Source organism: Drosophila serrata, unplaced genomic scaffold (assembly GCF_035046125.1).
Source record: "Drosophila serrata isolate PLE 108 unplaced genomic scaffold, ASM3504612v1 contig_241, whole genome shotgun sequence".
NCBI classification, from domain to species: domain Eukaryota; kingdom Metazoa; phylum Arthropoda; class Insecta; order Diptera; family Drosophilidae; genus Drosophila; species Drosophila serrata.
Window position 1 is genome coordinate 1,717,706 of NW_028257139.1, and position 16,005 is coordinate 1,733,710.

The 16,005-nt window shown below is 46.6% G+C and overlaps 4 protein-coding genes across 5 annotated transcripts; 2 read left to right on the forward strand and 2 right to left on the reverse strand.

The window, feature by feature from the left end:
- The first annotated feature begins 1,173 nt into the window (after positions 1 to 1,173).
- Positions 1,174 to 2,975, forward strand: LOC110188295 (uncharacterized). The gene is made up of 4 exons (XM_020957997.2): positions 1,174 to 1,922; positions 1,987 to 2,262; positions 2,317 to 2,502; positions 2,562 to 2,975. Exons 1-4 carry the CDS (start codon positions 1,428 to 1,430, stop codon positions 2,916 to 2,918), a joined length of 1,314 nt encoding a protein of 437 aa, XP_020813656.2. The 5' UTR covers positions 1,174 to 1,427; the 3' UTR covers positions 2,919 to 2,975.
- A 1,767-nt stretch (positions 2,976 to 4,742) lies between these two features.
- LOC110188371 (inactive CLIP domain-containing serine protease A3) lies at positions 4,743 to 6,420 on the reverse strand. Of its 2 annotated transcripts, none has more exons than XM_086831842.1 (4): positions 6,116 to 6,420; positions 5,857 to 6,062; positions 5,528 to 5,784; positions 4,743 to 5,456 (listed from the first exon to the last, which is right to left on the reverse strand). In XM_086831842.1, exons 1-4 carry the CDS (start codon positions 6,279 to 6,281, stop codon positions 5,375 to 5,377), a joined length of 711 nt encoding a protein of 236 aa, XP_086687968.1. In that variant the 5' UTR covers positions 6,282 to 6,420; the 3' UTR covers positions 4,743 to 5,374. The 2 variants fall into 2 exon arrangements, with proteins under 2 accessions (XP_086687968.1, XP_020813743.1); XM_020958084.2 differs by having other exon boundaries at positions 4,743 to 5,472.
- A 627-nt stretch (positions 6,421 to 7,047) lies between these two features.
- LOC110188609 (uncharacterized) lies at positions 7,048 to 7,766 on the forward strand. The gene is made up of 2 exons (XM_020958373.2): positions 7,048 to 7,390; positions 7,579 to 7,766. Exons 1-2 carry the CDS (start codon positions 7,259 to 7,261, stop codon positions 7,702 to 7,704), a joined length of 258 nt encoding a protein of 85 aa, XP_020814032.2. The 5' UTR covers positions 7,048 to 7,258; the 3' UTR covers positions 7,705 to 7,766.
- Positions 7,767 to 8,644: 878 nt separating this feature from the next.
- Pif1B (PFTAIRE-interacting factor 1B) lies at positions 8,645 to 15,942 on the reverse strand. Its single transcript, XM_086831800.1, has 5 exons — positions 14,836 to 15,942; positions 9,686 to 13,533; positions 9,542 to 9,619; positions 9,342 to 9,479; positions 8,645 to 9,283 (listed from the first exon to the last, which is right to left on the reverse strand). The coding sequence occupies exons 1-5, from the start codon at positions 15,488 to 15,490 to the stop codon at positions 9,002 to 9,004; spliced, it is 5,001 nt and encodes a 1,666-aa protein (XP_086687926.1). The 5' UTR covers positions 15,491 to 15,942; the 3' UTR covers positions 8,645 to 9,001.
- Between the last annotated feature and the right edge of the window lie 63 nt (positions 15,943 to 16,005).

Genomic DNA, 16,005 nt, shown 5'->3' on the forward strand with positions numbered 1-16,005 from the left:
TGGACTGCTCCATTGGCTTCCTGTTGTTTGCCGCTTGCATTTTTTCCGCGCGTTTTTTCCCCTATGCAAATCCTTTCTGGCTCTTTAGTTTCGGTTTTTTTTTTGTTTTGCGGCCCAACGAGATATACATTTCCGCTTTCCGTTTGGCATTAGCGTGCGGAAAGGATCTAAGGTGAGTCGGATGCCCCTAAATCGCATCAGACCTTATACCCGGTATATATACATATATACATATTTTATTTACGTTTTTTGTATTATTAAATTTCACAAAATTGGCCTAAAATCATAAAATTTGCATGCCAATTTCACGCCTTTGCTGGGATACGTTTTGTGGCTGGAGTGGCCGGAGGGGATTAGCCCCTTGGGCATTGGCGGCAAATGAGCGGTTTGTTTATGAGTGGGACGCAGTGAAGCGAAGAGCATCAAATGGCCAAAAGGTGTTGCTCCCAGCGAGTGCGAAGTGCGAGTGAGTGTAAGTGTGCGTTAGCGTATGTTGTGTCTGCACACACACACACACACACACTGACAGCGGGAACAGATGGCTCGGGCAACCTGTTGGCTTTGCGTATAAATTTAACTTGCGTCCTGCTGCCTCGCCATCCGTTCAGCAATCCTTCCTGTTCGCAGGACACCAACGGGTCGTATGCGCAATTATTTCCATAATGGCTTCACTTAAATCTTAACCCCAGTAGGCAATGGCAATTTCCTGCTCTATACCATGACGATGGTTCGTTTTTAAAGTGTGAGCCATTTAATACCCTTAAACCTTAACCCTAAGGGGCCAAGCATCTTTTATTTCCTATGTTGGGTTCAAGTTATTTGTTTAAATTTAAGGAATTAACTATATTTACCTTGAAATATTACCTTTATTAAACTTCAATTTAAAATTCTTGTTATTTCTTTTTAAATTATTTGGTTAAACTATTCAGAAATAGTATTAAATTTAAAGAATCATAGAGCTATATTTTCGCCTTTCTGTGGCCTCAAAATCCTGGTCATATTTTCAGACTTACAGCACTACTAAGCCTCCATTATTGGTAAATAGAGAAGGTTATGTACTATATTTAAGCTAGACTTCAAGGTTTCCAGAAGAATTCCCCCATACTCGCTTGGCGTCTACTTAATGTCTTCGAAGCTGTTTTCAATGGCATTGTTAGCTAGTCATTCCTGTTCAATATTGATTGCAGTTTAAAAAAGAAAACAATTTCATAAGATGTTTCTGGTACAAATTCTTTAGTTTAAATTCTGGAATTTACACTTACATTTATTTTTCCTATTTGAAGTATTTAAGTCAGCACTGCTTTGTGGTTGTCATAGACCCGTATTAACTCGTATAACTCGCATCGAACAAACAAAACCGAACCGAAACTTCGGCATTCCACCAGTGGCTCTTTCCAGTTAAATACTTTTGGTTAAATTTCAAGACAATGTCGTTCCGGAAGCGTCATACCTATGGCTCGACGGTGCGGAGAACCATTGTGGAGCGGTCCAACCGACCGATTGGCTCCGCCACACTGGACTTCACCACAGCCCAGGAGGCGGCCAAGCTTGAGGCAGAAATGCAGGCGATGGCCACAGATGTGAAGGCGGCTTTGTTCCAGGAGTTCTCCTCCAGCGGCGGGATGAGCGGCTTCTCTAGGCTGCGCGATCGCGGCAATCTGAAGGGCGCGGACTACTGGAACGCGGCCATCAAGGACGTAGAGTGGGCGGCCGCCTGCCGCTTTGAGCCTCGCATCCCGGAAATTGACTACTCCCTGGTTCTGCCGAAGAAACTGCGGGAGCGGGTGAAACGTATCCAGAAATATGACTACTCCAAATCTGACGAGGACATCTACATTCGGGACGAAATGCAGCTAGAGCGGCCCGAGGACTACATGAGTGCCAGCAGCACTGAGAAGAGCGAGGAGGAGGAGGAAGCCCCGGTAATGAAAATCTGGAGTGTTTAATTAAAAAATGTCTTCTAATCAGAGTGACTAATTCACTTAGCTTCTTGAAATAGGTCGAAAGAAGGTGGAGGAACAGTTCAACGAGACGGATCACTCGGATATTGTGCGCATGGAGCACGAGTTTGAGAAATTTGACCTGAAGCTGGGCGAGCCGGTGGGCCACACCCATCGCACGGTGGACAACACCAGCTGGTATGCCAAGTTTCTCTGTGCTCCGCGGGACAAGCGGGTCAGCTGGCAGACACGAGTAGAGCATGCCGGACAGCATTACTCTCGGGTGACACTGGACGAGCAGGCTGAGAATCTCATGGATGCGGTCAGTATATATTCATAACATCCTCTACGTTATCCGGTTAATTCTTTTTCACAGTCGGCAGAACGATTCGTCGAGTGGCTCAACTCCTTTGGCACTCTGGAGAGCAATCTTACACCGGATAAGGTCAAGAATCTCTTCTCCATCAAAGGAGATCGCACTCTGCTGGCATCTGTGAAAACGGATCCCAAGGAGGTCAACGCCATAGCCCAGACTGTTGCCGACAAGTGGAACAAGCCTCATGTAAGTAATCCTTATATATATATCGAAATAATATTAATTTACCACCTTCTATTCTTCAGATGGCTATTGAGCTGAAGTATGAGAAGCACATCAACGACCATGCCAGTCGTGTTAATCAGAAACCCATACTAAGTGCCTTTGGACGCACAGTGCCAATGAAGGATCGGCCCTGGCTGAAACGGGCGAATGATACTGTCATTAAGACTGTCTATCCGGAGGAGCTGTTGACCCGCGAGAAGATCTTCAAGGGCATCACACATCTGCGCAGCACGACGGCCTTAGTTGACTTCTATCTGTCCAATCCTACCCTGGAACGGCCTCAGTATCTGCTGCAGAGCGGGGACTTTGAGGAGTCCAGCACCAGTGAATCCGTGAACGAGGTGCCACTTTATGAGCTCCTGGGATTACGCTATTAAATTTCTGTTCCTTGTGGTGTTTACTCTTCAAATTAAAATATGTGTTTTGCCCATGTACTGGTATGAAAATTTTTAATTTGGGAATTTGCAAAGCTAGATTGCTCCCATTGCAATGGGAACTTTAGTTCGACTCTAGAGGGTTTTACAGAGAAGATAGATGGAGGATTATATTTATATTGTTTCAGATAGAAGATGCATAGATGTATGATTATAAATAGGACTACTAAAAAACCATTTTCTTTTATTTCTAAACTAAAACAAATGTTTAGAAAAATTGTTATAAGATGACCAGCAAACTCTACAGTCTATATATGTTCGGGTAAGGTAGTTTACAAAACCCACACGAATATATGTACTAAGTAGGCACTTACAGAAAATACTGTAGCAAACTGACACCCATACTAGAAACAAACAACACGAATTCAGTCTTAAAAATATAAAGAATAATATTACACAAAATGAACAAACCACAGACAATAGGAAAGAAGAAATCCTCGACGACGACGGACAAGGCCAAGAAGAAACGAATCACTAAAACTGTTAAAGGTGGCAAGGCAAAGGCTAAGAAATCCAATGATTCCACTTCCATTTTAAAGGAATCCACGAAACCATCTAACGTTGCGATAGCTACAAATGAATCGTGGAGCCTTACTCAATCCATCCGACAATTTGTTCGCATGGAAGTCGAAGATGCACTAATGAAAACCACCATCAAAAGGGAACTTGCCAATGAAGCTATGGCAAAAGAAAAGTTGGGACATAATAATGAATACGTAAAACTGGAGGATCTAAATGGTATTGTCAACGAGCTAATTTCTCAGCAAACCGAGTTTATTATTAAAAGAAACTCTGAGCAAATCCAGGAGACTGCTGACAAGGTCGTTACCCTTGAGAAGACTCTAAATAATCTTACAGATCGCATAAGATTAGTAGAGGAATCGGTCAGTGAAATGCGAAAGGGATTTTTACCCACCTCTGCGGATTCTCAGCGAGTGGGAAGGCTAACTGGTGGGCTCAAGCCAACAATTAGGTTTCAACTTCCCGACAAGGAACCTTTTGACAAGGAACCTTTTAACAAGAATTCTTTTAACAAGGAACCTTTTAAGAAGGAACCTTTTAACAAGAATCTATTTAACAAGAAACCTTTTACCATGGAACCTTTTAATAAGGAACTAAAGAACAAACTTCCCTTGGTTTCACGCACAATTCCGCGGCTAGGCAGTGCTTCGAAATTAAGACTGCCTTCGGGCAGCGTTCAACAGAAGTCATTTCCCAACAAGAGCAGTTACGACTCAGATGACGACTCAATCGATCTCGAATCCAATCCATCTGACACAGGAATTAACGAAAAGAGCCGCTCATATGACGAAATAATTAAAAAATACAGTCCCAAGACCGGAGGAAAGCAATCGGATCCTTTAAGCACCTGGACTCCATCGCAATTAGACATAGAACCTAGCATGTCCAGTCTTGAGGAGGTCTGGCAAAGACGAATGACTGAACGGCATCAGATCGATGAAAAGATGCTTCGGTACAAGAAATCTCCATTAACTCTTCAGCTGGATAGCCACAAGAATTACTTTCCCAATGAAGGACCTAAGACACCACCAGTACCGCAGAAACAAAGCCCTCCTCCACGTCGTGTCCATCCGAGACTCAGCAAACCAGTTGTAACTAATAGCACCGATGAACCACAATCCGATTGGTTATTTGAACAGTAGTTTCATTATATCAAAAATTCTCTAATTAGTTGTGTTTTTGTCCTTATTTCAAGTTTTAAAAATGTTCGGTCCTCAAATATGTAAATGAAATGCTAAATAAATGTTCCGTAGACAGCAAATCTTTATCAACTTTATGGGGTGTCTTCCGATTTTATCTTCTATACGTATATTACGTATTACCTTTCTACATGTGTATTATAATACAAAATCAACTTTTTTGCTACGAAACCTATAAATTCTTTTATTACAAGGTCAGCGTGGTCTGAATCCAGGGCAGATAGGTTCCCACATTCACATAGACTCCGGGTACTCCAGCCTGGGCGCAGCCAATGCCCCAGGCCACCAGTCCCACCACAAACCAAACCCCATTGTTGGTGCACACCAACGGAGAGCCGCCGTCTCCTGTGCAGGCATCCTTGCCAGCCTCTCCACCAGCGCATATAAAGCTGGTGGGGCTGAGGACGAAGGATGCGCCCAGGCGTGTGGCCTGCAGAGCAGCCTGGCAGTTGGCATTGGGGATCAGCGGAACGTCCACCTGTCGCTGAATGGCCTGGTAGGCTCCAGTGGGTCCGAAGTCGTTCTTACCCCAGCCGGCCACCCAACAGCGCTGACCCACAAAGCTAGTGGTAGGCAGACAGACAGTGCCCACCGTGGATTTGCTGGTAAGAGAGACTGGAGTCGATAGTTTCAGGATGGCCACATCGTTCTGCAGGTTGTTGGGATTGAACGAGGGATTCACGTATACATTCGAGACGTACACATCCTGGGCAGGAATCGGTTCGTTGGTGCTACTGGCGTCCCATTCTCCCACACGAACCTTAAAGGAGGTGAGACTGACTCCAAGTGGGTTGGAAACAAAGCAATCACTAAAATCTAAGGAACACTTACGCCAGATTGTACACCTTGTGGGCGGCCGTCAGGACATGCTGGGCGGTGATCAGTGCTCCTCCGCCAAGATAGACATCCGCCGTGGTGAGCAGTGCCGCCTGCCAGGGATATGCTCCGAAGCTGGCCTGTCCTGCTCCAGCGGTGGCGGAACCTGGTGGCGGTGGGAATCTTCGGCCGCACTGATAGCTTCCTGCCTGGCAGCAGGCCACCAGCCCGTAGCTGCAGGTTAGCGGAGCAATTGTGCTTGGAATTGAGGGCTATAAGGGATCAATTAGTAAGAATATTCCAAAGGATAAAAGGATATTAGGAAATCTTAAGAGTCTGCTTACATACGCTCCTGTATTGACAATCCTGATGTCGATTTGACCGCTGCCATCGCTGGGAACGGTGGGTATAGGGTTAGCACAGGATCCAGGAGGGACACATCGACAGTAGCTGGGTGTGCCGGGATTAACAATAGAAGGTACCGGTGGCCACGTGCCCGGTGGCACTAGGGGCGGCACCAAGGTGCCCACAATCAGCTGCCTGGTGAGTACTGACAGGAGGAGCATAAGATCCAGAAGGCACAGCTAAGGTGGAGTCACTTACTCGTGTGATTCGCTGTACTTGCCACGTCACTGGGCTGCGGCTCCTGCGAGGCCTGCTGACCTGTATCCGACTGAACAGGACCAAAGCTCCAGGTCTGAGCACCGATGCAGAGGCACTGCATCAGCACTGGCAGCCACCACATCCGAACGTACCGATAGTGAGTCATGACCAGCGAGAACTAAATCGAGGCAACGTTGTTCCGGTGGGCTATATAGCGGTGGCCTGTCCATAATTTTCCATCCAAATAAATTGCCTGACGAATGGCCTCCTCAGCTCAGGGATTTTCCCCCGCCGCTGCATAGAGCAGCAAAAAAAGGCAATCATAAAAAGTGAATTAGTGGGAAAACGATGGAAAATTTCAACGAAGTCAAGTTGCCCTTCTATTAATTTTTATGAAATTTTTCAACAAGATAGAAAATAATATGGATATATTTTACAGTTGGTATATATATATCTTTCCATATATTATTTTGTTGATATTTCTAATATCGAAAATCAAACGTTTTTGCTATTTTCTATGTATATGATATTGAGGGCTATATTTTTGTCAGACTCTTCCTCTACTTTTAAGTGATTCCCTATTATTTACAAGTAAATAAATAATAAATATACACTTCAGTATTCCTCTAAATATTATTGAAACCCGATTAAGCCCAACTACCCGTTACAGAAACATAAACTGGGAAAGTGTATTTGTGCAAAGTACTAAATCATTTTTAGTTTTGGATGCGTTGTGTTGACAACTTTGTGGTTCGATAATTTCATTTGACTGAATGTTCCCATTGTTAACAAACAATTTTCACTGCTGCTCCACATTTTTTAAAACCCATTATATTTGATTCTAATAACTTAATGGTTTAATTGCAAACAATTTGGTGTCGATTCGAGTTTGACACTTTCCGCATGAGAACATATTGGCTAACACTCCCCCTAGAAACGGGAAGCAAACTTGGCGCTAAAGTTTGGCTAATGACTCACATTCCCTTGGATCTAAAATACTAAACCAACCGACTAGAGCTGTTAATGTGGCAGACCGAATGTTAAATCCCTCTCTGATAACAAGAGCTTTCGAGCTTTCGATATCAGTTTTGTCGGGTTTTATTTTTCCACCGCTAATCAGTCCGCGCGTCGAAGTGAAACGAAATGGGTCACCTGGAGTTGGATTTCAGGGCTATTCCCAGGCTGCATGGAAAGCAAAATTACTGGCAGTGGCGCATCCTGTTGAAGGCCTACCTCGAGGCCAACGAACTGTGGAAGCACAATGAGCCCAAGGAGGTAATTACTATTATTCATTACGTTTCTACTATATATATTTTTTAATTATACTTACATTACAATTAAAGCAGAATGGAACGCAGTTTACTGCTCTCAGATATTTTCTTTTATATTATAATTCCAAAATATACATTATAGTTTTGTTAACTTATCACCTAATTAATTATGTATTTGTTTTGTATTTGCAGAGTCCCCAAACGAAATTCCTGATTTTGGCCAGTGTCGAGGGCGATAAGATTGAGCCGGCATACGATGACCAAACATGTTCATATATATTCCAAAATTTGGAGAGCCGCTTTGGGCCATACAGTTAAAGTTTCCAATTTGAGAAATATTATTTAAATGGAAGGAAAAATATATTCTGCTTTTGATCATTTACCAGGGATCTTTGTGTATTTTCTGTTTGCACCTTTTGAGAAACAATTTGGTTAAAGCCTCTTTAATCTGCAACATTAATGTTTCAGGAATATATATAAAATAATCATCACAAGCTTTACTACTTAAACAGTTGAAAGATTAATGCTTTGTCGATCAATTAAAGAGGATTTTGATATAATTTGCTGTTCGGCAAATACTTCATATTTTTCCTTGGTTTTTGTTATAGACGACCCTAGATTGTTTGCCTCCTCCATCACCGCCACGTCCACCACCTTCAGATCCTCCATCGCCACCACGTCCACCACCTCCAGATCCTCCATCACCGCCACGTCCACCGCTTCCCGATTCTCCATCTTTTCCGTTTGTTTTGTTACTCTTAAATGTATCTTGTATTTCATTATTTTTGACTTTGCCTTCGCTTGTTTTTTCTTTGTCCGAATTTGTGGCTCCTCCACCACGGCCTCCATTCTTGCCGCCTCCATCGCCACCATTTCCACCACTTGTGCCACCTCCTCCACCACCTCCTCCGCCACCTCCTCCACCTCCTCCACCTCCTCCTCCTTGTCCTCCTTTGCTTCCTCCTTTTCCACCAGACATTAGTAGGTTTTCCAAAAAATAAAAATAGGCATTCCATGCAAACAAAAAAGAGAAAACTAACTACTTTAGCAAAGTACTGGGATTGTAAGTTCGACTTCGGATTGAAGCAAAATATGTAAGTCAAAAATAAATTGTAATAAAAAATAAATAATATTGAATAGATTTAAAAGAGAATATATATAAAATATATATATCTGCTCACAAATATTTACACTTTAATAAACAACAAATGGAAGAGTTCTAAAAAATTCTGGAAAATAATAAATACACCGCTGCTTATTTGTGGTATCTCCAACAATGAGATTAATGTTTTATTCAAAGTGAATTTGATTTTTTTTTGTCAACTAACACGTGCATTTCCATTTGAATGGGTTAATCTGCCGCCTTCAATTCCTTTACAATGCATTGATCTCTGCTTACGAACTATACTATAATTTAAGGCACTATGTAAAGCACTACATACAGGTAACTTCTTCGTCCGGCCGGGATGAAGTGCATCCCAGGCAACACACAACTTCTAACAAACACTATATTTACATAGCTAAAACGTGAGGGAGGCTGGCCTCCTTTGTTCCGATAAATGTGGTATCTCCACTTGCGATACTCATATATATTCGACATGATAATGATTTTTGACTAGCACTTTATCTCTCCCTCCGGGGCATTCGGATCGTAATAGTAGCAACAGGGCGACCATGGCCTCTCAGACCCGGCCGCCATCTCCGGATGGGCGGGTGCCATCGCCTGGCAACATCCATCCTTATTAGCTCCTCCAGAGCCCTCGCCGGGAAAATCCTGGCCCACCGCCTGGGCACGCAAAACAATCTGGTGAGCACTGTTCACATCCACACTGGTCACCACGCCGGCCTGGTGCCGGTAGCTATAGAATCTATTGGTCAAATGTCCATCCACGTAAATCTGTATAACGAAATGATGATTAAAATGATATTCTACGTCTGAGATGGCTTAAACGCACCTCGTAACCCGCTATAGCACGGCAGTCTGCCACTTCCCACTGGACAAATAGAGACGAACATCCCAACCTGGTGACATTGGTAATCGTAACTGGAAAGCTGTCACTTGGGTTCCTGCTGGCATCATTGGCCTTAATATCCTGGAAAAATAGAATAGTTCAGTTGGGAGACTCCTTCTGGATTCATTAGATGAGAAGCCTACCTGGGGCTTTGCTTGCTTAGTTCCCAGCACACAGTCCATGGCATGCAGATCGATGATCATCGAATCTATAAAGTATTTCTGGAAGGGAACAGAAAACAGAAGACAATTAGCTTAAAATAGATTCCACAGATCCGTGGTCCTTACCATTTCGCATAGTGGATCGCACATGGCCGAGCGCATGGTCTTGGACACCGTTTTGCACTCGTTGTCACAGATGAGGGCGCGACAGTGGCAGCAGAGACATCCCTCCTGGCACTTCTCCGGGCACTTCTCTTGGCATTCCTCTCGGCACTCCTCCGGGCACTCCTCAATGCACTCTTCATATGGACCGTCCTCCTCGGGGCCCTCGCACTCATAGCATTCGTCACAGGTACTCGGGCACAAGCCGCAGTCCTTGAGAGCCTTACGAATGAGCTTCTCGCAAAGTTCCCTCACGTCGTCCGGTAAGGGTCCTGGGGGCAGGAGTCCCCTGGGTTCACCAGCACTCGACTCCTCAGTCGGTTCCTTCTGCACGCTCGGATCAATGGGAAGGTTATAAGGATAGGGCGGCTTGTCCTTATTGGGATCAGTCCAAGGTGAAACGGCCGCCATGCCCGCAAAGGGACACACGCACTCGGGTTTCTCCTCCTTCTCGGGGGCCGCTGCTTTCGCCGAAGGCACCGTAATAGTGGAGCCCTCGCAGAGCTCCTTAAGAATCTCATCGGGGGTCTTGTCCACTACCTTTGCAGTGGACTCAATATCATGCAGCTCCTTCTTGACAAAGGTCTTCAGCTGATCGCACAACTCATTGTTCGACCCACACTCCCCTTCTGTGAGAGGAGACTTTTTCTTGTCTTGTCTTGTCTTGCTATCATCCACTTCCTCCGGATACTCCACAACAAGCACACCATGCACACCAACCCCACCATCTGGCTTTGGCTCAGCATGTCCACTCTGCCTTTCATGACCATGACTCGGAGGAGGAGGAGGAGGAAGCCCATCATCCACACCATGCCTACTAAGCCAGGTATGCAAACTATGCAAACTTTGCTTACTCTGCCGACCCATCAAACTATGATTACTCTTCCTACCAGGCAAACTTTGCCTACTCTCCCTGCCATGCAAACTGTGCTTACTAGGCCTACTACTTCTACTATTCCTACTCAGGCTATTACGCCCATCATTCTCATCATTTCTATCATTCCCATCATCTTTTTCATTCCCATAACGAGGACGATGACTGCTCTCGGTTCCGCCGTCGCAATCATGGAAGACTTCTCCATCCCTGCAGCAGGTGCAGGTCGGAGGGTTATTGTCTAAGCCATCTCCCGAACAACCGTCTCCGAGGTCGTAAAACTGGAGAGAGGAGTTATTCTTCATGGTGGACGAACAATCACAAGTGCCATCGGGCGAGAAGTCTGGGTTCATCTCGAAGCCATATATGTCGATCTCTGGCACCTTGGGCTCAGGAGGTGGCAGGAAGCACTTGCGCAGGTACTCCTCTAGCTCGTGGAAACACTCGACGCGCTGCAGCTCCTTCTTGGACAAGTGCCGATCGGTAACCTTAGATCCACCACGCTCATGCTGAGCGGCGCAGCACTCCTCGAATGGCAATGGGTCCGAACAGGGCTCTTCCTCGGTCGGAGCAACAGCCGACTCGCTCTCTGAGCGCAGGAGGAGTGTCAGTTCTCTGAATAGTGTCTGGATTTTGGAAGTGCGATCTTCGCCACAAATGCAGCCGCGCGGGGCGCTCAGTTCCTCGACCAAGAGAAGTATACGCTGCTTGCGTGTGGCACACACCCTGCAGGATCCGCAGGAATCTTCCGGCGATTTCATTGCACTGTTTTGCGTGTGACAGCTGCATTCCACCTTATCGTTCTCCGATTCCTCTTCCTGGTTACACATGCACATGCAGCCTCCGTTGAGGCTACGGTGTGAATGCAAGCTGGTCAGGATGTGTTCAGACATATAAGGTCGGCAAGTTGTAGTGGACGGGGTGGTACTCTTCGTGGATGGCGAATGGCAGTCGCAGAATTCGCCATCGGGATCGGAGAGGCTGACCCTCTTCGTGTCCCGCGAGATGCAGGATGTTGTGCCCTGCACATTGCTGACATACTGCGTGCATTCGGATTCAATATACTGCGAGAAGCTGCATGGGTGCTGAATCTTGGCTGAGGTGCCCTGCGACGTGCCCTCCGCATCCTGATAATGTGAAGCGCAAGTACATTTATGGGCTGTGCTGCTATCATCCTGGGTTGACTCAGAAGAGGTTTCGGAGGAACTGGTCTCACTGATGCGCTGCGATGTGCCCTCTGCATCCTTGTAACTTGATGCGCAGGTACATTTACAGGTTGCGGTGCTATAACCCTGATTGGATACAGAACAAGGTCCAGCTCTACGCGCCCTTGCCATCAATTCTTCGCCTGAAGGGCAAAGGCAGGTGACCTTGCCCACAATCGATCGTGATCGTGTGGTGGCCGACGTTTCATAGTCCATTCCAAAGGAGGGTTGATTGCACGGATGTCGCGATGTCACGACCCGACTCGATGGTTCGGAGAAGCTTGAGGTTTCAGTTTGCTTCTGACTCGAACTATCCGTTTGCTTCTGGCTCGAGGTTTCCGTTTGCTTCTGGCTCGAACTATCCGTTGGCTTCTGGCTTGAGGTTTCCGTTTGCTTCTGACTCGAGGTTTCCGTTTGCTTCTGACTCGAACTATCCGTTTGCTTCTGGCTTGAGGTTTCCGTTTGCTTCCGGCTTGAGTTTTCCGTTTGCTTCTCGCTGTAATCCTGGTATGATTTCATGGTAAGGGAGTCCGAGCATTCAGATGCAGATGGAGATGGAGACGCAGATTGCAAATTGGACACCCAGGTCATGCAGCTTTGGGTGTTTTGATCATCGGTAGTTTGTATTGATTCTCCTTGAATATTCGTTGGGCTCTGGCAACCACATGGCCTACCACTTTCGGATTGATGGGACTGGCTGCTCCGATCCGAAGGACTCTTTAATGGGTTGGGTTTCTTGGTCTTGGGGTAGGAATTACGACCCGGTGCCAAGTTGCTCTGCCCAGCCCAGTATGGGGGCTTGCTGATGAGCTCCTTGGTGCAGCTGCAAATCGCAGACTTGATCGAGGCCATTGCCGTACTGGGCTCGGATTCAGTGATCGATGTCCGCGTAGATTCGCTCTTCTTTTTTTTTACCTTCTTGGTATGCTTCCCACATGGCTGAACTGCCGATTGGTATGAGGAGCATGGCTGAGCTGCCGATTGGCACGAGGAGCATGGCTGAGCTGCTGATTGGCACAAGGAGCATGGCTGAGATGCCGATTGGTATGAGGAGCATGGCTGAGCTGCCGATTGGCTCGAGGAGCATGGCTGAGCTGCTGATTGGCACAAGGAGCATGGCTGAGATGCCGATTGGTATGAGGAGCATGGCTGAGCTGCTGATTGGCACAAGGAGCATGGCTGAGCTGCCGATTGGCTCGAGGAGCATGGCTGAGCTGCCGATTGGCACGAGGAGCACGGCTGAGATGACGATTGACAAGAGGAGCACGGCTGGGATTGCGACTGGCACGGCTTGGATGTCTGCTGAGGCTTCGACTCGCATGGTTGAGCTGTCGGCTGGGGTTTCGACTGGCATGGCTTGGCGGTCGGCTGGGGCTTCGAGTGACACGGCTGGGCTGTCTGCCGGGCTGTCTGCTGCTGACACCAGCAGCGGCACACGTGATTTTTGACCGGTGGCGGATCCGCGGACTTGGATCGTTTTGATGAGCATGAGCAGGATGTTCCCGACTCAAGGTCTGAATTCGACTTGTCCTTACTGTGGTCTTTCAGCCAGGAGTTCACCGTCTGCGAGGGCTTGGTATGCGGATCATCGGATTCAGTGCTCCGGCTCTTGGGTTTATTCAATGGCTTCCAGTGGGCTTGCAGGTAGGATGGCTCGGTGGTCTGCTGGTGGCGGGAATTGAGGTCGCTGCTGGAATGTCGCTCGTCTTGCATATACATCAGAGCTGGGTATTCTGGGGATGAAAAAGAAAAAATCATGGTTGAATCACAAGTCTTATAGAAAAAACCATATAGTTTTAAGAGAAATATTATTCATTGACGAAGACTTTTTGCTGTAATTAAGGAGATTATAAATTAATGGAGAATCCGTCAGCGACAACTATTAATTGCTCAAATAACGTAAGCAAGAGTACATATGCAGAACAGCTCAACTAATTTATATAACAAATGCATAGAAATTTCTATTGAAACCATAAACTCACAACTCTCTCAATAAGTTGCAATCAAAAGCAATCCAAAAATTAAACTGGCTTATAGCAAACTTCATAAAATTATCGAGGAGCAACAGGAATTCTTAAACTCTACATCGCTTACGTTATTATGGCATTTGGGACACGACATCCGACCGAAAACCGACCGAAAACCGACCGAAAAGGTAGAACACACAGGCGATTCGAATTTTGAATGGGGAAACACATTTTATTCGGTGGGGTGCGGCACTGGTACGAGCAATTCCTTAATCTCAGCCAGCCGGATCTCCCGACCGCGGATGGCATCCGGCTTGCTCCACATCTCGCGGTGATAGAGCTCCAGGTACTTGGCTTCCGCCTTTTCCCGGCAGGGGCAAAAGTCAAAGTAGGATGCCTGGCTGCAGACCTCACGGTCCTCGAACTTGGTGAAGATCGTGCCACGCTGGACACAGCGGCAGACCTTCACATTGATGTGCTCCCAATTGGTGGCGAGGGAGCGCTTCATCCATGGACACAGGCAGCAACCGCAGTTGCCCGGACAGAACACATTGCCGTCCTCGTCCATGATGGGACTCGGGTCGAATCGGCAGGGCGAACAGTTGGAGAAATCCTTGTTCTGGGGCAGTGCCAGGTAATATCGTTTGGACGGCGGAACCTCTAACTTTGGCTCTGGCTGTGGATGCGCCGCTATTTCCCTTTCTGGCATTTCTGTCTTTTCCGTCTTTTCCGCTTCCTCGGAGCTGTACTCACTGGACTCGGACTCTTCGGACGCAGATTCCGACTCGTACAAGGCCATGTGTGTTAGTTCCTCCACAACAGGCTTCTCCTCTATCCTTTCCTCCAGCAACGACACTTCCTGCTCGGACTCCGATTGCGGTTCGGATATCGGTATATAGCATATAGATATCACCTCGCGTTCGTCAGGATCGAAGCGACAGCAACATGTGCTCCGCTGACAGGCATAGGAGCGAGAGGAGGAGTCACCGCAGCTGCCCAAAATGGCAGTCGATCGCGAGCGTTCGGCCATAGCAGATTCACAGGGATGGAACTGTTCGCTAGATTTACCTGCATTGGGAGCCATCATATCGGCCGCACAATCGTTCATCGGAACATGTTGCACCGGATGCTGGGGGCGGCACTGACACACTGGACCCGCTCGGGCCTTGGGTGGTGCTATTTTCTCTATTTTCCTCTTCTGGCAACTTGGTATCTTGCCACCTTGCGAATTAAACTCGAGCGGCATCTGAACGGTGACCGGCTTGCCGTGCATCAGACGGCCACATTTAGATTTCTTTGGGTTCACCAAGCGCGCGGTCAACTCCAGGGTGACGCCGGTAGGATGATTCCAGCCGCCTGACTTGTCGAAATTTTTCAACAACATCTGGGTGGCATTGGCCGCCCGTTCCAGGGCCTCTCGTATTGCAGCCGGATCGTCCAGCTGGCACCGACTGGGCCCGGCAGCCCGGCCCACGCCCACCGCTGGCACAGGCATATCCTCGCAATCATAGAAGATATCCTGGTCACTGCGGCCGTTTTGAAAGTTATTGCCCATGAAGAGAAGTCGCGTGGACTCGATTCCCAAGTTCCGGGAGAGCGTCACACTGCTTGGATTCGTAACCACGATGGAGTTGGCGACCATGGTTGAGACACTGGCGACTGTGTTAACGCTGCTGAATGCAGCGCATGCTTCATCAGGCGGGATTTCTGAGTCCTCATCCATGACTCTAGAACGGCTCGAACTGTTTTCCCCGTATGAAGTTCCAAAGTCACATTAAATTTTTAAGTGTGTGCTGCCGGCTCGGTTGTTTCTAAAATACTGGTATTTGGATTTGAGCAAGTTCAGCACCTTGACAGGTGGGGAACGAGCACTGGATGATAAGCCTACTATTGTTTTTGATACGATTAGACTCCAAATGGGATAAATCTTTCCACGATAAATAAGAACACAGTAAACCAATCGATTCTGGTAATTGTAAATTAATTTCAAACTATGTGAATTCTGCAAAAATTTCCTAATACCAAAAAACATAAACTTATTCAGAAAATACACCTTCATGTTGTTTACCTTTGGAGCTGCTAAGTTACTTAGAAAATAAAAATGTTATAGTCGATAACCAAAAAATCTAGCTAAGCTGATTGATGAGGTCACTCAGTAAAAGAAATTATTGATACATCGATGAGAAGATGTAATTAATATTTTTAAAAAGTTGCAATCCGTCTTTAAATTCCATCTTT

Coding starts and splice junctions, on each gene's coding strand:
- LOC110188295 (XM_020957997.2), top strand. CDS start 1,428: ATGTCGTTCCGGAAGCGTCATACCTATGGCTCGACGGTGCGGAGAACC. Junction 1,923..1,986: donor AGGAGGAGGAGGAAGCCCCG/GTAATGAAAATC, acceptor TAATTCACTTAG/CTTCTTGAAATAGGTCGAAA. Junction 2,503..2,561: donor ACAAGTGGAACAAGCCTCAT/GTAAGTAATCCT, acceptor TCTATTCTTCAG/ATGGCTATTGAGCTGAAGTA.
- LOC110188371 (XM_020958084.2), bottom strand. CDS start 6,281: ATGACTCACTATCGGTACGTTCGGATGTGGTGGCTGCCAGTGCTGATG. Junction 5,785..5,856: donor TTGTCAATACAGGAGCGTAT/GTAAGCAGACTC, acceptor GATCCCTTATAG/CCCTCAATTCCAAGCACAAT. Junction 5,473..5,527: donor CACAAGGTGTACAATCTGGC/GTAAGTGTTCCT, acceptor ACTTGGAGTCAG/TCTCACCTCCTTTAAGGTTC.
- LOC110188609 (XM_020958373.2), top strand. CDS start 7,259: ATGGGTCACCTGGAGTTGGATTTCAGGGCTATTCCCAGGCTGCATGGA. Junction 7,391..7,578: donor AGCACAATGAGCCCAAGGAG/GTAATTACTATT, acceptor TTGTATTTGCAG/AGTCCCCAAACGAAATTCCT.
- Pif1B (XM_086831800.1), bottom strand. CDS start 15,490: ATGGATGAGGACTCAGAAATCCCGCCTGATGAAGCATGCGCTGCATTC. Junction 13,534..14,835: donor TATGATGGCTCCCAATGCAG/GTAAATCTAGCG, acceptor TTTCATCCCCAG/AATACCCAGCTCTGATGTAT. Junction 9,620..9,685: donor GCGATCCACTATGCGAAATG/GTAAGGACCACG, acceptor GTTCCCTTCCAG/AAATACTTTATAGATTCGAT.